The 20,736-nt window shown below is 36.6% G+C and overlaps 1 protein-coding gene across 1 annotated transcript in view; it reads right to left on the bottom strand.

Annotated features, from left to right (window-relative positions):
* Window positions 1-328: 328 nt before the first annotated feature.
* Window positions 329-20,736, bottom strand: part of CLCA2 (chloride channel accessory 2) — a 38,887-nt gene continuing 18,479 nt past the window's right edge. Inside the window, 7 exon segments of the mRNA XM_055340427.1 lie at window positions 329-466; window positions 468-865; window positions 8,975-9,208; window positions 12,505-12,675; window positions 15,524-15,794; window positions 18,168-18,392; window positions 20,520-20,626. Coding sequence (XP_055196402.1) covers window positions 422-466; window positions 468-865; window positions 8,975-9,208; window positions 12,505-12,675; window positions 15,524-15,794; window positions 18,168-18,392; window positions 20,520-20,626 — 1,451 coding nt within the window. The 3' untranslated portion in view covers window positions 329-421.

The following is a 20,736-nucleotide window of genomic DNA, read 5'->3' as shown; positions in this document are numbered from 1 at the left end:
TGAAAAGATAAGGGGAAATAAAAATTAATCAAAGTAACTAAACAAGTACTTCATATAGACAGTTATACCAACCTCCTTTCCTCTACCTGGGGCTATTTTTCCTCCACAATAAAACAAGCCTTTCTTGACTCTTTGGTTCAACCTTGCCCTTGCCTTTGCTTTTAAAGACATTACCTTAAAGAAAAATTTTTATTATTTTGTGCATAGCCAAAGCTCAAAAGTTTCTCCCAATTTCCTTCCAAAAATGAGCGTTATAACAGATTTTTTGTCTGTTTACTATGTAAAAATCTGATCTGTATTATACAAAAACTCAAAGCATATTTAATAGTTCTGATGTTAATTTGACTTTATTGGTATGTTTTTCTAAAGCACAAAGGCCATGTGTCTTATATCTAAGAAGGAAGGTACCCTATACATTTGCTCATATTAATTTTGTTCCATTCTCTTTCTTGTCTGCTTTTTTTTTTCCTGTTTAAAGTACAATGTGTTACAACTATAGTGAGGCAAATGATTCCTATTGAACCCATTGCTGTCAAAACTCCTTTCAGTATAAGATGGTCTCTGGTAAGAATAGGAGCAGAATTTGGGGAAATAAACAGAGATGCTTGGGCAATGTTAGATATAACAGACTTTAAGGAGTTCTTATCTATTGCTCGTATTGCCACATAAATTCTGTGGCTTTCTTGTGTCTCTCCATCAGGTTGGTGGTCAGGTCCATTTGTGAAAAGCTTTGGTGAGAATGTAAATACCTCCTTGGTGCCAGCTTGCTGAGGATTTAGCTTTGATGTATTCACTAAAATGGCATTGTTGAAGTCATCTTGAATATTCTGTAAACTTTTACTGATTCTTATTTCATAGCTGTTAGCTGAAATTTAAAAATATAAATGGAAAGGTTACTAGTCTATGAGAAATGACTAATGAGAATAGCAACAATAGAAATAAACAACAAAAAATTGCATATAAACAAAACTTTAAAGCATTATATAAGAACTCATATTGAAACCTGAAAAGAGGAAAAACTTAGATTTTTTTAATAGGAAGATTCAGCATAATAAAGATGTCATTTTTCCCACTAAGTTATTTTGTAAATTTTACATGATTTTATTAAAAGTGCCTCTAGTTTCTCTTTTAACAAGTTTATTGTACAGCTTCAATGGCAAATAAATAATCAAGGCTGGCCATATAAAGACTAAGAAAATAGCTATGTGGGAGGACTAAGCCTATCAGATATAAGAACACTGTAATGCCTCTATAACTAAAAAATTGCAGTACTGGTACATGAATAAGCGACTATCTAAAAATAGGCCACAATACATCCAGAAAGTATATGATAGAGGTAAAATACAAATTAAGGGGGGAAAATACAAATTTCTTGATAAATAGTGTGTGACAACGCTATTTGGGTAAAATGATGTAGAAAAATAAAACTGGATCCATATCACAAAATTTTTTTCAGTGTAAACTCCACAATGATCAAGAAATTTGATGTAAAATATTAAGTATGTAGTAGGAAATGATAGATAAATTCCAGTATAGTCTTGAAGTAGGAAAGGCCCTTCTAATTAAGACTCAAAATTCAGAAGCCATAAACAAAAAATTGATAAATTTGAATACATACAATGAAAAACTTCCACATGGAAAATATCCTCTTAAGCAAGATATAAGCATAAATGTTAAGTGACAAAAATATGTGTTACTTAAGTCAAAGGTAAAAGTTTAGTTCTGAGTTCTTTGAATGGCTATGTGGCTTCTATTAGACTAACTCTCCAGAAGGTAACAGGTATGAACTCCAAAGAAGGCGACAAACAAAACAACAAAGGAAACAAGCTATTGAAGGACTTGATTCACATTAAAATCGGCAGAAACCAGAGGTGTTACAATCCTTAAAAGAAGGAAATCAAAGTAGGAATGATTCATATGTATACAGCCTTTCCTCTTAAGGCACTTCCTTCTCCCGTACAGATAGAATAGCTGGAACTGAAAGCCAGCTACCTTCTGGATCTGAGAATTCAGAAGACTGAGTATGGGATTGCCAGAGTGGCTAAAAATTGAGGGAGCCAGAGAGGGACAAATAAAAGCTAGAAGGCTGAAAAGCAGAGCAGAGTTTTATGCTAATGCTCACCAAAGGTATAGAGTTTGGAGTGTGAGTCTTGTCAGGTTAGAGGAGTGTGGTAAATATCTGGAGATATTCATTAAAACATTGGAAGAGCCATGCTTTAGGAATAAAGATTGGATTTCAGAATTAAGGGATATACTGTGGATTAAAAGTAAAACTGAAATAGACAAATCCTACTCAAAAGTAAAACCAAGCCGCCTCAAATTCAAGGTGAACCAAACTATGTATTAGAAAAATTTCAAAATTCATGGCGGTCCTGGTTGACTCAGTCAGTTGAGCATCTATCGGCCTTTGGCTCAGGTCATGATCTCAGGGTCCTGAGATCAAGTCTTGTGTCATCTCCCTTGTCAACAGGGAATCTGCTTCCCTCTTTCCCTCTGTCCCCTCCCCCACTCATCTGCATGCACATGCTCTCTCTTGCTTTCTTTCTCTCTCTGAAAGAAAGAAAAGAAAAATTTTAAAACTCTTCAGAAGAATCTAACAGATTCCAGAGTCTCTAATTTACTACCACATGCTCATCCATAAACATGCAAAGAAGTCGAAAATGTGATATGTAGTTAAGAAAAATATCAAGAAATAAAATGAGTCACAAATGACTGAGATTTGAAATTAATAGACAGGGGTAACCCTGGTGGCGCAGTGGTTTAGCACCACCTTCAGCCCAGGGCATGATCCTGGAGATCTGAAATCAAGTCCCACGTCAGGCTCCCTGCATGGAGCCTGCTTCTCTCTCTCTTTCTCTCTCTTAAATAAATAAAATATTAAAAAAAAAAGAAATTAATAGACAGGACTTTAAAATAACCATGATGAATATGTTGAAAGTCAACAGAACACATTGGATATAGTAAATGAAGAGATGGGAAACTTGAGGAGAGATACAGAAACTTAAAAAAAGAAGAAAATGGAAATTCTAGAATTGGAAAAAAAAACAATGAAAAAATTCATTTGAGAAGATTAACAGTACTGTGGACACAAAAGAAGAAAAAATCAGTAAGCTTGAAGACAAGTCCATAAAAATCAAGCTGTAGCACTCAGGACAAAGAGAAAAATTGAACAGAATCTCACTGATCTTTGTGATCTACTGACATATCCATTTAGTGTATGTGGGTAGAATAAAATATAATCATATTGTATCATATCAACATTATCCAGGAAGAAAAAAGAATAGAACAGAAATTTTTTGAAGATATATTAGCTGGAAATATTGCAAATTTGGTCAAAAAGAATATTCTACAGATCCAGGAAACTCAACAGTCCCCAAACAGAACATGTATAAGGAAAACCACACTGAGGCACATCATGGCCAATCTGTTAAACACCAAAGATAAAAACAATTTAAAGCAGCCAAAGGTGAAGAAAGACACTTTATACTCAGGAAAATAACAGTAAGAATGATAGTTGACTTCTCATCAGAAAAAAATTAGGGCCATAAGACAATGAAATGACATATTTAAAGTACTAAAAGGAAAATCTATTGCCCTAGAATTTTATATCTAGTGAAAATGTACTTCATAACTTAAGGTGAAATGAACACATTTTCACATAATTGAATCCTGAGAGAATTTCTCCTAAAGACCTGAGCTACAAGGGAAATGATGATAGATAAAAATTCAGACTTACAGGAAGGAAGAAGACTAGAAATGGTGACTATATGGGTTACTTAAAAAGGGTCATTTTTTTTCTTTTTAAAATTTATCAAAACGACAATTGCTTGTTTAAAACAGAGACTATAACAACAACAACAACAACAACAAAAAACCCAGAAACTATAACAATACATTGTAGGCTTTATAAAACTGTAGCCAGCACAATATACGACCTCAGAACCACAAAATATGGAAGAGGGTACTTGGAGTTATACTTTTGAAAGATTCTCACATTATATGTGAAGTGCTATGACATTAATTCATGGCAGACTGATAGGTTAAGAAACTGCATGTTACAGAACAGCTAAGTTTGAAGAAGCTGAGGGCAGGAATTTTATTGTTTTGATTTCCTTATATTGTTTTAATTTTTCAAAATTGGAGTAAGTTACACATAACATAAAGTTTATCATCTTAACCATTTTTAGCATGTACAATCCAGTGTATAGTTCAATACATTTTTAAGTGTTACATTCACATTGTTATGCTGTTTTTATTTTCAACCCATGTGAATGTATTATCAATTCAAAAATAAAATTATGAATAACAAATTATTACTAGATGCAAAAAGGGAAGCCACGTGTAGTACCACTACGTGTAGACCACTCTCATAATATCATAACTCTTCTCTAAAATGGCTAAAAAGGAGATCACTGGGTGGCTCAGTGTAGTTTAGCGCCTGCCTTCAGCCCAGGGCATGATCCTAGAGTCCAGGAATCCAGTCCCACACAGGGCTCCCTGCATGAAGCCTACTTCTCCCTTTGCCTGTGTCTCTGCCTCTGTGTGTGTGTGTGTGTCTTTCATGAATAAATAAATAAAATCTAAATAAATAAATAAGTAAATAAATAAATAAATAAAATGGCTAAAAATAGATTCAACAATGAACAGAGCAGCTTCAAAAGAGGATTTTATTCTGAGAAATGAAAACCATAGAACAGTCCAAGTTTTAATTAAAAAAACGAAAATATTCTGATGACTATGTTTTGAGCAGTTTCCAAATCTATAATAATTTTGATAGACTATATGTACTCCTGAAGAGTAATTAGAATAGAGATGGTTGCCCTTAGAGAAGATTGTCAAGACAAAATATAGTCTTTATATTCAAGTTTATCAATCAGCCAAGTCCCTCAGAGTGAATCCACTTGGAGCTGAGTTGCTTCCTGCTGTGGTTCAAATACAAGGGCACAGATATGAGTGAGAAGCTAGGCTGACCATCTGCAGAACACTCTCAGTGGAACATATCCATTGTTCCTATGTCCATTTTTCTCTCCGGAGAAAGACTTCTCCATGGTGCTTTCCCAGTCCTCTAGATAATGAAACAAGTAATATTTCAAAAGCCTTAGCATTTACAGTTTCCATATCCACAGCTCTCTCTGTGTAAAATTGATCATCTCATTTTAAAAGAAAATGGTGGGGACTCAGGAAGTTAAATGTGATAGCATGGTGAACAGTTAAGAAGTCGTAGTGCTGGATATGAACTCATTTCTTCTAATTCCAAATCCCATTACATTCTACTATTAGCATCTGTTAAACTTTGTGCAGGACAGCTATGTAACTTCAAAGACTCAAAACAAACTCAACTCATGCATTCATGGAGAGGCTCCTTCCATTTACAGTACTTGTTATGGCCCCCCTCTCCCTGTGAGAAAGAGAAATCAGGCTGCTTCTGCATCTTTGACCTCTTAGGTGTAAGGCTCTGGGTTTGGTCTCTAGCTCTTTTTTCACAGTATATTTTAACCAATGAAATTAGCTCTGTGGCCTTGGGCAAGACACTTAAACTCTCAGGGTCATTCCCTTACATTTGAAACAAAGGGGTCAGACTAGCACATCTCTAAGACCCCGTCTGTCTCCAAAATGTTACAAATGCTGATATTTATTGAACACTTAATATGGGCCAGACACTGTTTTAATCCCTCTCTGCACCTTACCTCATTCATCTCTTAGCAATGCTCTGAGATAGCTACTCTTACTATCTGCTTCTGCAAATTAATAATCAGAAATTGAAAGAAATTAACTTTCCTCAGGTTACACAGGTAAAAGGTGATGTGTCTGATTCCAGAGCCCAATACCTTAACACTATGCCATGCAGCCTCCCAGTAGGCTATACTCCCTCTTATTTCTTATTTCCCAATAACTGCTACTTTTCCAGTTACTGAAGCTTACATCTTCATTAGCATCTTTACCAATAAATTCATAGTATGGAAAGCTCTGGGTTTCTATTGAGGATGGAGACAGGAAATTGAAGACTTGGTCCCATATTCAGGGAGCTCTGTTTTCACTGGTGGCAACAACAGTGCTACCTCTTCTCTTCATTTAGAAATCCAGTTGATCCCCTAAGGATTATTTTAGGTCTCTCCTACATTAAGTATTCTTACAGGGTAGAAGTATAACTGAGGGTTAGAGGAAGGGGTAGTGGGAAGAACAACTGCTGTCACTGAATGGCTTTTTTCAGAAGCAGCACATTTTCAATAATTTTTAAGGATAACAAATTCTAACAATGATTATATATGAACATGATGAAAACTCTTCAGAGTGAAAGGTTGTTAGGCTGAAGGGAAGGTAGTCACTGTAGAGAAGGAGTTACAAGATTGGTGCTTTTTGTAATCTGGCCCCACTCCAAAGGCTCTGCCCGGTTCCCTGGTGTAAGAACCCGGCCTCTCCTCTGCTCCCACCCACACTGATCTCTACAGTCTTTTCATTTCTGTGGCTTCCAAACCATATAAATGGCACTGTGTTAAACTGTGATTTTTGACCATGTTATGCCTTTTTTCCCCTCAGTATACCATCATAAATTCTTGGAGTGCAATGACTGTCTTAAATTATGTTTATAAAATGTTTAGCGCTGTGCTGGGCATTAATACTTGCTTAGTAAATATATTTTCACTCTAATTTCTAAAAATAAATACAAAGGAGATGCAGAACATGCTTGGTTCTCAGTTTTAGAAATTATATTACCCTAGACTTCTAAGGAAAACCCAAGGAGGTAACCCATTTCCATAATTCCATAATATTCCCAAACATAATAATGATCTGATAATGTTTTGCTTATTCCACCTAATTGGCCATCTTTTCTAGGATATTGTGTATAGTAAAGAGCTGCCCCCTGGATAAATACTGATATGCTTGGGCATATATGAGATATCCATTTATTGCTAACAAAGTTTTTAATAGTCACAGAGACATTTTATAATTATATAGCCAGAGATGTTTTCCCATTATTTTAAACTCTGATCATAGAGGTGAGGATGCCTTTCTAGACAATAATTTGTGGGGGAAAAATAGGCAATGAAAGCACGTTTCTGGATTAAACAGGTACCTATTTGCTCGTTGGTCTGTTCATGACTAATTGGTCAATTTTGCCATTGTTGAGTCATCAAATCAGTTATGACAGTGATTTCAACAACTTAATAGACATACAGGCATTCCCCCTACATATCTTTTGTGGTTTATGGTTTTGACATTATAACAAATCAGATCCACTTCAATCATACCACTCATCAGTGAAATTGCATGAAGATCTCTTTATTCTCTTGATTAATGCCTTTTGTGATACCAATTCTAAAGTCCCATATGGTTGTATTTCTTCTTCTCAAACCATTAATAACCATTAACACTGCACACTTTCTTTTTACTCTTTTAATTCAGCAGTGTGCTTGAAATCTTATGGCTCTTGAAAGGAACAATTTCCAGTAGTAATGGGAGCCAGAGCTTGCATTTACTAGTCTCTTTCAGAATACTAGGTGTTTCTGAGGCTGTGAGGAGAGTGAGAACACTAGGTTCTCACTAGGTACCACTAGGTGGCACCACTCTTACCTTTAAATAAAGATGGGAACCATAATGGCTCCTTATTCTAGATTTAAAAAAAAAAAAAAAAAAAAAAGCTAGAGAAGGCAGTAGCAACACAAACTAGCAGCCCAGGAAACTTGGCACACTTTCTCTCCCCTTTCTGATTTTATATGTCTCATTTCATTTCCTCTTTACAATACCTTATGAAATAAATATCTGTAGTTCTATTTTTTCATATAAGGAAACTGAGGTCAATAGAGGTTAAGCAACTTGCCAAAGATCAAAAAGCAGGACTTAAAGCCAGAGTGGAAACAATATTTTCCTGGCATGTAAGTTACAGCTTTCTCCTTTATTCAAAAGACATATCCATCCCAGAGTTTTAATCATTGCACATCTCCAATCTTTATATTAGGAAAACCGTTAATTCAGAGTGTAAAGTATTACACTTCCTTCTCCTCTGACAGGAAGAGATAGATTTTGATAAAAGAACTGGAAGACAAAGCTACAAACTGATGTTCCCCAGCAGCACAGAATTATTTGTTATTGAGGTGCTTTCTGGTGAATATAATAAATAGAGAATTATAAGCCAAATAACGTTGACCTAAGCTGGAAGCAAGACTGGCAAAGGCCCAAGGTGGTCACTGTTATTGACTGATATTGACAGAATAAGCTTTCAACAGAGAAGGTTGGTTCCTACAGGAATCTCAATCAGAGGCAACAGGAAAAAAGCTACTGAATGTATAGTCAGTGATAACCATGTTTTGGTGATGGCAAAGATGTTAGAAAAGTTATTCTTTGAGGAAAGTTATTTTGTTGAATTGCTACAGGGATCAAGAAATGATGCTGGAAGCCTGAAGCCTATTGTAGGCCTTAAAAAAGGGAATGTTAAGAAAGAATTTTATTAATGTCCATCCAAACAAGGGTAAGAAAGCCCAAGTAATGGAACTGGTTCTAGTCTCCCTAACAAAAGTGATGGCCAGAAATGGGGGTGGAAAGTGCACCAAGTCTTGCATGAGTCATAGGAATTATTCTCCTTACCCTGACTTATAAATCTTTGAGTTCACTATCCACCATCTAATCTTCACAAAACTAAATGCCTCCAGTATTTGGAAGTCCATGCTCTGTAATGCAGAACCCATTTCTGTTGACTAGAGCCCTCTTACATATGCTATTTAAGTTTCCAATCAAGATTTCTAGATGATCAGTGTCAGTTCTCTTACCAGGGCCTTCTCAATTCTAGGGGAGCTCACAAGCTCCCATTCCTAGACTCCAGCATATAAAGCCCTATCAACGACTCAAAGCTTTTCATAACCCTCTGCAGCTTTGTCAGCTCTAAGCCCCTAAAGCTATTTTTACCCAACTAACCCCTGACTTATTTATTAGAAATGCTACCTTGTAGAAGAACAGGTAGTGAAACCAAGAAACCTACCCTGGCCCTGATCATAGTCTTCTCCAGGTGCTGTCCAAGATAAAATCACCTCATCTTCTACTTTGACGGCTTGTAGGTCAGTAATTTTGCATGGTGGGAACATGTCAGGATGGGGGCCAGCTGGAACTCCTAGCACTGAAAAGGAGCCTCCTGAATTGACTCGGCTAATGCCCCACTTTTGCTCCTCCTCACTCCTGCCCGCTGATTTTCTTGGAGCATTCATTTGAATGTTGCCTGTGACCAAGAAGAGAACAGCCAAAACAACAAGTTACAATCTCCTAAATAGCTTGTTTGAGAGATTATGGAAAGATGTTTTAAAACCTTCTTTGCTTTACTACATCTTTAGAAAGCTGAGTTTGTTTATTCCATCATTCATTCATTCATCCATTCATTTGTCCATTCTTTCACTAAATAAGTATTTTGAGAGCATATGCTGCACCAGTAATCATAGACAAGAGTATCCATCATGGAATTTATAATCATACTAAAAAACTATATTTATAAGTTGTGATAAACTTAAGTAAAAAAAGGCGGGGTGCTGTGAAGAAAAATAATACAGGTTCATAATTTTTAGTGGTATCTAGGAAGTAACATTTAAAGGCATCCTAAAGGGTGACTAGGAGACAGCCAGGCAGAGTGGGGGTAATATCTATCCCAGGCAGAGGGAACAGGTTGTGTAAAAACTCTGAGGTACTAAAGAGACTTGCAAATTAGAAAAATTTAATTAAAGCAAGGAGGAGAACAGTTTGAGATAAGACAGGAGAGAGAAGCTCATAGAGGGCCTTGAGGGCCATTGCAATGGCTTTAGAGTTTAATCTTTCACGCTGTGGGGAAGCAGGGCAGTGACATGATCACATTTATTTCCTAACAGGTCACTGTGGCTGCTCTCGTTAGAGAATGAGTTCTAGTGCAGCAAGCAGGAGGCCATTAAGGCAACCACTGCCACAGACAGGGAATGTGGCAGGTTGGGCTGGGTGACAGCAGTGGGGAGGAGGGCATAAGTAGGCAGTTTGAGATGTGATTCAGAGATAAAATCAATAAAAGCTGGTGATGGATTTTAATATGGAATGGTGAAGGAGATAAAGTTGGTAGAAAAGAAAAAGAAAAGAAAAAGAAGCAGCTCCCAAGTTTCTAAAATGAGCAACGTGGGAGGAGAAGCAGTTTAATGGGAAGGAGACTAAAAATGTAAGTTACAAGGTTTGTGATTCCTTTAAAACGTCTAATTGAAGGTGACAAGGAGCCAGTTAGATATGGATTTCAAGCTCAAAAAATGTTTTTATCTAGATCTAATAATTTTAAACTTATGAATTGGGAAGTTATAGGCATATAGATGTTATTAAAACCGTATGGATTAATGAGGTTACCTAATAACAATCTCAACTATAATAATAAATAGCATTGATTGGGTGCCTGGTTAACTATGTGCCAGGAACTCATTTACCTACCTTATATGTATTGAGTATTTAATTTTCTTAGCAATGCTACAGGAGGGTACAATTATTACTCCCCCGCCCCCCACCTCCTATTATCAAGATGATGAAACTGAGGCAAACAGAAGCTAAGTAACTTGCCCAAAGTCACACAACTAGTAGTAGATTGAAGAGTGAGATTCCAAACCCAGGCAGTGTGGCTCCAGATGATAGGGTAAGAAGGTTAGGCATGATCTCTGAGGATTGTCAGCACTTAGAGACTTGTTAGAAAAGGAAGAGCCGGAAAAGGAGCCTCACAAAAAAAATTCCAGAGCATAAGAGGTAATCCTAGAAGCCAGGAAATGACAAAGGAGAAATCAATCAGCTGTGTCAGACACTGCTGAGGTCAGATAAAACAAGGATGGAAATATGTTCTTTGGATTTAACAGCAGAGTGTTCATTGGTGACTAGGACTGGAGCCATTCCAGTGGAGGCACTTGGGTGGAAGTCAGACTGTGGTGCACAGTGTTGTACACTGGAGGTGAGAAAGTTCAGTCAGCAGGTTTAGATTAATGTCAAGGAAGTAGATGGCAGGGAGGTGGACAGTATCTGAAGGGTGACCAACAATAGAATTTTTTAAAATATGGGATGGTAAATCATGCTTGAATGCTGCTCAGAGGGGTCAGTAGAGTGGAATCATGCAAGGGTGAGCTCTCAAGGCCTATGGATGGGATCCAGAGCAGATCCAGATGCTGGCTTTTGGTGAGGAGAAGGATGCATACACTGCTGTGTCTGGAGATTTGGTGGTATTAAAATAGAGCAGCTCCAGTTTTTTAATGAAATATGAGCTCAAGTTGGTCATCAAAAAGTGAGCTGCTAAAGTGAATGTTATACTGAGTAGGCATGCCTAGGAAAACCTACCTTTTCCTTTCTGTGCTAAGAGCCTCTACAAAATACTCAGGAAAAGCACAATTGAATATTACTTTTCTAATCTCACTGTATGCTAGATGCTGATATGTGTATCCTTTAAACTCCTGGATTTTAAAGAGGTACTAGACTAGATAGTCGACTAGACTTTGAGCTCCTCAGTAGGAATCAAGTGTTTTTCTACCTGCTATCCCAAGTTTCTAGGACTAAGCCTGTCACTTAGTAAGCCTTCAAAAATGTTGGATGTATAAACGAAAGAAGGAATATTTATTTATAAGTAAAATATTAGAGCTAGATGGGAAATCCTATCTATGCCACAAAACCATGTTGCCTTGCAATTTGATTTATACTGGTCTTGAAGTAAACCAAAGTAAATACATAGGAGAGTAAATTATGTTTTAGGCAACACTGAAATGATCAGGAGATGCAAATTCATTGGAACATCTTGATTATTTTCTCCTTAAAAGCGCATAAAGACTAAAAATATAGTCATGTCATGAAATAGTCCAAATGATCAGTTGTAGCTGCTAAAATTCATGAAAAGTGTTCATAAAGATTCTGCAGTTTTGGAAATAACATTTAGAAATGTTTTTGAGATTGTTTAAAATGATTATAGCATATTTTTGTTTGTCTTTTGTACTTTAACCACCAGTTGCCTTCAGGAACTATAACAATGGTGTTAAGAAAATATGTGTATCTTCTAGTTATTTGGTGTTTTTCTCTTGAAGGAAGACAGGACCTCTTCAGCAATCACTCAGTTGTCTGTAACATCTAAACTCATATTTATTCCTTCTTTCAACTGCTAACAACTTTCGCCTCTTTTCCTTGCCTAAATCTCTCTAGAGGAAATACAGGAGCTATAACTGAGAAAAAACTCAAGAAATCTCTATCTGTTAGTAATTCTGATGAAACAGCCACAAGAAAGAGGTCAAAATAATGACTAAAATGAAGATACAAAATCTGGGGAATTATCTATTGCTTCCTGATTCACTACCATGAATCACTGAGGATCGAAGAGATAGCAACAAATCATACATTGACTTAAGCATAGTTTTGAAATTCCATCTCTCTTTCTTTTACTCCTATCTCTAACACACACACACACAGACACACACACACACACACACACACACACACACCAGAGATATATACATTAAATGGTGTTATTCAAATAATGGTGTTCATGATTCTTACCGTTTGCTATGTAACCTGGTATGTACATAGCACGACTCCCTGGAATAGAGTAGGTTAGGCTGCTTATGCTGGGGGAGTGACTGACATGCACTTTCAAGCTATATCTACCATTTACAGCAAGGGAGAAAAAATACCTCGAGTAAATTCCATCATTTTTTATAATATCAGCACCTGCATGTATAAAAAAAAAAAAAACCTCAGTGTCAATACTTGTCATCACAGTTTACTAATATTTAATTAAATCAGTAAGAAATAAGCTCTTCTCCATTCTTCCCATTTTAGCAAATATAGTCATGGTCATAACTACTTTTAATATTAAAATCCAATGTCTCCTTAACTTCTCCATGTGGTTCCTTAACCTTTGAAAAATTATTTTCTGAAGGTGAGTTATACTTCAGTGCTAATAAAACATTTACCAATCACCTTTAGAGCTCTCCTTCTTATCGTTGAAAATAATACAAGCTTTTCATGGAAATCAAGCATATTCTTTTTGTTTATTGTCATAGACTCCTTTGAGATAAAAGCTATCCTGTTCCCAGGAAATAAACATAGATACACATAAATACATTTCATGCAATTTCAAGGGATTTATAAGTGTCCTACAGCCCTGATTAAAAAAAAAACTCGTAGTTGATAAAGTAGTGTGAAATTATTTAATTTCCTTATTAGAGGGTACATGAAACTATTGTTCTAGATTCTGAGGGGTTTAGTGACTTGGGGTTTGACAGGCTTTGGTTCTATCCATTGTGCTTTGCTTCAGGAGGCATTTGGAAAGCTTGGCCAGTGCTGGACTTCTTTCCTTTTACACTCATCCTTAGAGAGCAGTTCAATTCCAACCAAGTCCATGATTGAATAGTGGGGAGGCCTAGAATCAAGGGTAGCAGTGGGAGGTATAGTTTAACCCAAGCTCAGGATACATTCACTATTCAAGTGCAGGTGGGCATCCTGGGCAAATGGCTTATCCTATCCTAGAGTCAGTTCACACCACCTGTTTGGCCCTTGGACTCTAAACATTGTATCACCATGAAAATGTTCTCAAATTCCCACTACAGAGGCAGGGCTGCTCCTTAACATGAGAAAAGTAGGAGTATACTGAATTAAAATAAAAAGTGCTAAGCAACTTGCTATTATAGTAAATCTAGACATTTTTTATCTATTGGAAAGAAATAAAATCTTGGTATTTAGTGATTTACTGATTAATCAAGTCTATCTTTGTTAAGAAATGATGAAGGAAATTCTCTCCATGCCACAGTTACTATTGCCATCTCTTTTAATCCTTGAGGAAGAAAGAAATGGAAAAGAATACTAGCTTGGGAGTCGTAAGACTTGATTGTAAGGTCTGGATTCAGCACTCAGTAGCTATAAAACAATTTCTCTGAGCCTCAGTGTTCTTATCTTTAAAACGAGACAAGTTATCTCACAGGGCTGTTGTGTGGATTATCTCAGAGTGTTCATGAGAAAGCACATTTTAAATTATAAGGCATTTAATAAGTGTACATTTTATCACCGTTCATGAATTTGTCAGCAGATAAATACTACTTCCATTATAAAAATAAGTGTTGGCTATTTAATATGTTTAGTATTAGGAGAGTTAGAGTGAGAGAATCTTAAGCAGGCTCCACTCCCAGCACAGAGCCCAACACTGGGCTTGAGCTCATGACCCTGAGATCACAACCTGAGCCACAATCAAGAGTCTGATGCTTAATGGACTGAGCCACCAGTTGCCTCTAGAGTATAAATTTAGACATCAAATAAATGAAATGGTTTCAGGGAATAAACATAAAAGCTATTGAGCTAACTCAGGTGAGCTCTCCTAAGAGAACAGGATCTATTCTCCAGGCTGGCCCACAGGCTGAAGCAAAGGAGAAGTATTCTGCAAAGTGCATTTTTGGATGATATACAAAAACTAAAAGGTGTGACCATGGATAAGCAATCAGAGCATGAGAAGTTCATTTGAATCCATTCCAATAGGCAAAATGAGAGAACTTCTTTGGTGTCCCTCTGAGGTATATTTAAACTAAAATCCTTTAAAAGAACTTTTGTTTCATAAATGTCATGTAAGATGGCCATGGCAAAATGCTAATGGGTTGCCAAACCTAAGACTCTTGAAAAAAATTTTTATTTTTGAAGCAAGAGTATAGTTTTTTAGTAGATCAAACACCTGTGGCTGCCAACACAGACTTTGAGGTCTATTGCCATTCTGAGAATTTAGTTTAGGGAAAGAATGGAACAGGAAAGATAAAACACCAGAGGAGTCCATTTTTAAGTCAAAAAGAGTTAGTCAGAAATTCTGAGTCTAGGTGCTGCTATTTCCTGGCCTGATGCTATTCTGTCTGTGATGTATGATGATGAGGCTCTGAACTCTAGGTGCAGAAAGAGCACTTCCCACTAGGATTGCTGGCCTGGTTGTGTTGTGAGCAAATCATACATGTAAACACACTGGCTCTGCCCTCTTATTAACCCTGCTACTTGGTTAAAGAATAGTCTGGGGTTATCTCCTGGGTCACAAGTTCAATTTCCAATTTTCTTTTGACAACTGAGTCGAGGAGACTACCACTGCATCTTACTTCTATGGTTTTCATCTGCTATTTTATTGTCCAATCTTATTATTTCAGTGAATAATAAAGCTGGTGAATCTTAGAGAAATATGGGCATGTCACAAGGACACATAAGCCTGTTCTGTGTGACCTCATCATGTTGCTAGTGTTACTGGCCAACTAAGAGCCAAGACCTAGGCGTTAAGTTCCTTCCTCCTCCACTTTTATGCACTCTACAGCCCCACAGCCACACTGAAGAACCTCAAGGAGACTCTTCCCAAGTTTACATTCTCTTTCTTTGTGTAGATGTGACTGGTAGCTACTTGGTATGTCAGTGACTCTCTAAGGACTTGAGAATCTCAAAAGATTGGATGAGAAAAATAATTGAATTGAAAGAACTTTACAGATAAGCTTAAGATTGAGCATCCTAACACAACAGCAGCTCTTGAGAACATGAAAAATGGCATGACATTCCCTGTTACCTGCTCCATTGTCAAAAAGTTTCAGCACAATGGGATCTGCAGCCTCTGGCTCAATTGTAGCAGTAACAGTGGCATTCAGAATGGGATAAATCCCCTTTCTCACATTTGCATAAATCATCACAGGATGGGGAAAATGGGTGCTGTCTCTTTCCACAAAGGCTTCTATAGTAGCAGGGGGCATGGCTGAGCTGGAGGCGCGAGAGGTGACTGTCATTTTCAAGGCTTGAAGAGAATGATGGGTATTGTTCAGTGTGTAGGTCCAGAGCCCAGGCTGCAAAACAAAGTCTTTTTGTTTTGGAAAATGTGAAGAAAAAAAAAATCAACCCTTAATTTTAAAGCATAAGTCTAAGTTCTGAGGGGTTTCAATCCTTGTTTTGCTGATGTTGTATTTTCTAAAGTAACTACAAAAGAATCTCAGGGAAGCTAATATGGGTTAGAGGATAACAATTTATTATTTATGTGACTTTCACAGCACAACTTACTTTTATTGTTAAGTAACATTTTAGGGAATTATACCATGAATTTATTTGTGGGGAGGACATATTTTAATTCACATTTTTGAAGATAGTAAGTGTCCAGCTTCAAAGTATTTTATAATATTAATTTAAGCTGCTTCACCCCCCCCAAAATTCAACGTTTATATTCCTTTTCTATAATTGAGAAAATTATAGCAAATTAAGTGGATGATTATGATTTATGTGAATACATGAAATAAAAAGCAGTGGTATCCTTCCTTCCCTTAATGTCCCCACCCTGAATATCCAGAAATCTCAAGCAATAAAACCCGTGTCCATTATAAGAGACCAAAAAGAGAAATACTCTTTTTTTAATAAGTCAGGATTCTACAATGTCTGTGTTGAGTAATTTATAGAAATATTTCTATACTATTCTCTTTTGCCTGTCTAGCCTGTCTGGGGGAAACCTGCAAAAGAATGTCAGAAAGAAAAAAAAATAAACTACAAATAACAGAAATTTGTTCTTTGGAGAAGATTATATACATTATTTTTATCCCCATCCTTGCTGTTGCTTCTTCTTCTTCTTCTTCTTCTTTTTTTTTTTTTAGAGAGCAAGAGAGCACACAGAAGTTTGGGGGAAGGGAGAGAGAGAGAGAGAGAGAGAGAGAGAATCTCATACAGGCTTCACATTCGGCACAGAACCCGACACAGGGCTCCTATCACAATTGCAAGATCATGACCTGAGCTGAAACCAAGAGCCGATGGCCTAATGGCCATCCAGTTGCCCTGCTGTTGCTTCTTATTAAACCCTAGAACAGGAGGAACACAGTACAGCTGGAAGAAAAAGAGAAAAAGCACCAAGGAGTTAAGTCATGACTCAGTGTGGAAAGTTAAGATGCCACCACACCCTACCCAACCTTCTTCATTGGGATTCATGTGCTTGGCCATATTCCTGTGAAGTCATAATTCAAGTATCAAGATAATCTATTTATTTATTTTTTTTGTAATCATAACATTAGTAAAAGACAATACAGATCTCCATATCAAAAACTTCTCTTTGGGTGTAATATGTGTTCTGTTCTAGGGCACCTAGTGCAGGCTGAGGTCAGGCAAAGGCAGAAAAAAGTAGGTAAAGTGTTCTTGGCTCCTGTGCAAAGAACATGATGTGAAAAGAACATGATGAGTTGAGAGAAAAGTTAGGAGGAACAAAGCAGAGGGTGTTTGGGAAGGGGGTCAAGAAAAAAGCTTGGGCAAAAGCCCTAACATAAACAGCCTGATATGTAACAGTAACCACATGGATTTTATCCTGAGACCACCAATGAGTTTTGAATAGAAGACAAGTTTGATCAGATTTGTGCTTCAGCAGAATCACGAGAGTAGGACTGCACTCAGGCAATTCACCACCCTGCTTGGAACCACTAGTGGTTCCCTTTCCCTTTAGGATTCAAGCTCTTTTTGCCTTTATGGACATACAGAACCCTTCCTGACATGGCTCCTATTTGTGTCTAGCCTCATCACTTTCTCTCTTTCCTTCCCCTAAATCTCCCACCTCACATGCTGCTGTGTAATTCATCCATATTGACCTCCTTGTAGTTCTATGAAAAGCTATATTCTATTTTTTTTCCTCCACCCACAATATCATTGACACCTCTGGCCTCTTTATCCTCCATATTTCTATTTTGATGTTTTTACTTTCAGGAAGCAGTCACCTTCCCCCGAAGTCTGTGCATCCCTCCTGTATGCTCTGAGTACCCCGTTCATGTTCCTACCATGGTATTTTAATATAAAGCACCTAGAACAAAACCTAGAATATAGCAGATACTCAAAAACATGTATTGCATATATTCGTATTATAAATTCTAGGTAGAGTTTTCCCCCCAAGTGTATAAATAACTATGTGTGAATTTTGCAAAGAAAGTAAGCAAGAAGAAATTATTTGTACTGCATACATACTAATTTCCACTGTTGAAGAGAGAAGACTTTGGTATCCATTATTTAAAGTTTTGAACATATCTTAGTTGTTTCTCTTAAATTTTTAACAGTCTCAAAATGCTTTTGTATAAATTTGAAATAAAATTTTGATGTATCAGAATAGGATTTCTTTATACAGTGCATTTAATTATGTGATTCAACTGAAAGTTATGTATTCAACTAAATGTTGTCATTATGAACAGGCTCACAACACCTACCTCAGCAGTTCCTGGAATGTAGAGGCGAGCAGTCTGCAAAGCTGGATTGGTGATAAAATTATTTGTGTAGTATTTTCTTCCATTAGGATCAAATAACAGAATCTCAGGGGGACCACTGATCTGCCACGCGACTAGAAAGGTTGTGTCATTGCCCACACTGTCATCCATTGTCACCGTGTTTTTCAATTGATGGTGAGGTTTAACATTTTCACCTGTACTTTCAAGCTGTTCAAGAAAACACACATATATGTGAAAGTTTCTAGTGTAGGCATAAACATTCCATCTTTTCCTTTACTTCTGGACAAATAAAAATAAAATTGGCAAAAAAATAATTTAATTCTGACATGAACTATATTCATATAAATCACTTTTTATAAAAATACCTCACCAAAGTGAAATATTCTATATTATAGGACTACAGAGGATATAAAATATTCTAGTATGGTTAATACAAGTATCACTTCATTATTTTTTATAGAGAAATTTTAACTGTTCTCATACTAATTCTCATCCAAATCAACATTAGCCTCAGATCAGCAATTATAATATCAAATTTAAAAAAAAATTTGTTTGTGAATGTAAGTGGTTTGATTTATGTTATCTCTCCAGATACTTGTATGTATTTTTTTTTTCAAGTAGGCTCCACTCCCGGCCTAGAGTCCAGTGTGAGGCTTGACCTCACAAACTGGAGATCAAGACCTGAGCTGAGATCAAAAGTCATCTCTCAAATGACTGAGCCACCCAGGTGCCCCTACCTTTTTATATATTTTAATAAGAAACAAAACACTGAGTTTCAGGGGGCTTGGGTACATTAAAATAATTATTTAGCCATTCACAATAAGCCACGTGCACACGTGTGTGCGCATACAATACATACAGAGTGCAAACAGATGACAGTACAGTGTTAAATGCTTTACATATGGTATCTCACTAATCCTATGAAAACCCCCTGAGGTGAGTACTGTTGTTATCCACATTCACAGATGAGAAGACTGTGGCTTAAAGAAGTCATTTGTCCAATGTCACATGGCAAGGAGCTGAAACTGGGATAGAGCCCAAGCAGGCTGACACCAGAGCCCCTACATTTATTTAATCACTGTGTATTCACAATAGACACAAGTCAATAAATAACTTTGAAAATTTGTATTTATTAAATAAACACACCGTGTAACACTCTGTAATATTGCTCAAACTTGGAAAGCATATAAAATTTTTGGTAGATGACAGCAAAAACACTGCGGATTATTTATTCAAATTCGTTTTACAAGCATTTGTGGACTGCTGACTAGTGGGGCACATTCTGTGCTGGGCCAGATCTGTTGAAGGGGAATTAGATGTAGTTTCTGTCCATGGTCTAGCGGGGCTAATGACATACAACTGGGGGAGAGGAGGCCAAGTTTGGGAACATGAGGCTAATTTGAGCCATATGATTTTTAAAAACTTTTGTTAAATTTCTAAAAACTTTAAAATGTTTGTTTTTATTTCATATTATTAAAGAAGAAATTATGTGATAGAAAGATTATTAGGAACAACCAATTGTAATTTAATGATAATGTATGTTCTCATTTATGATTCACCTTTTTTCACTTCTAATGGAACTGTGGTTATTGCCTTACTGTGTACATATAATCTTGATGTTAAATATTTCCTAAGAATAATTTAACTGATTTCATTGTTCACAACAAGTCATTAACTTGGCAGTTTCACTTACCATCTGTGAGGAAACAGCAGATGAAATTTTGTCCAGACTCAGTTATGTTCAAAATATCTTTAAACTACTTAGAAAAAATTTGGCCCTTTTAAAAATGGCTTGAGTAGAGGAAGCCCTTTTTGAACAAAGTCAATTGCAGTAGTTGAAAGAGTACTTAAAAATTTTTAGAATTTAGTGAAATAGTTGATACTTTTAATATGAGGGAGGAGCTTTGAAGAAGTTTTTTAAGAAGCCAAAAAAAGTAAAATGGATTATGACTGATAGAAAGTTATTATAGAACTCAAACTGAAGACACAGTTTCTTCTTTTCCTCCTTGGCATTGCCTCCACCCCACCCCCACACCTATTTTAGCCACTAGGAAGGAGCAAATTCTGCTTACAGACCTTTAAAGGTAAAGGTGGCAATTACAGGAAATTATTCCTAAGGTGGTGAAGAACAGACATTAAGTAAAAGTGAATCCAGGCTTGGTGAGACCAAGAAGCTCATTAAAAGCCTTCTGTGCAAGAATTATTACATAGTCAAATAAGGTTAATGAGGCAGTTAGCACAATTCATCTATTTTTCTTGATTCCTTCTCTCTGTCCCCCCCCACCTCCCCAAACCCAACCCCACCCGTTAGTATGATATTGAGGAAATCCTGACCTGAATACATTGTTGAAAAATGTCTCCAGTTCCAGAGGAAATTCTACTGAAAGCATCAATCATGCTGTTGGAGTTTGATTTATCTGGAACAAAGAACTTTAAACCTCCTGAAATACATGATTATGTTAACTATTAAAATGTATAAAATAAAACAAAAAATAACAGGTTAGGTCTTATCCAACAACCTTTCTTGTGTAAGAGGGTTAATTTGGGGAAA

This window comes from Nyctereutes procyonoides, unplaced genomic scaffold, assembly GCF_905146905.1.
Source record: "Nyctereutes procyonoides isolate TBG_1078 unplaced genomic scaffold, NYPRO_anot_genome, whole genome shotgun sequence".
Classification (NCBI taxonomy): domain Eukaryota; kingdom Metazoa; phylum Chordata; class Mammalia; order Carnivora; family Canidae; genus Nyctereutes; species Nyctereutes procyonoides.
This window is presented reverse-complemented; position numbering and strand designations above follow the sequence as displayed.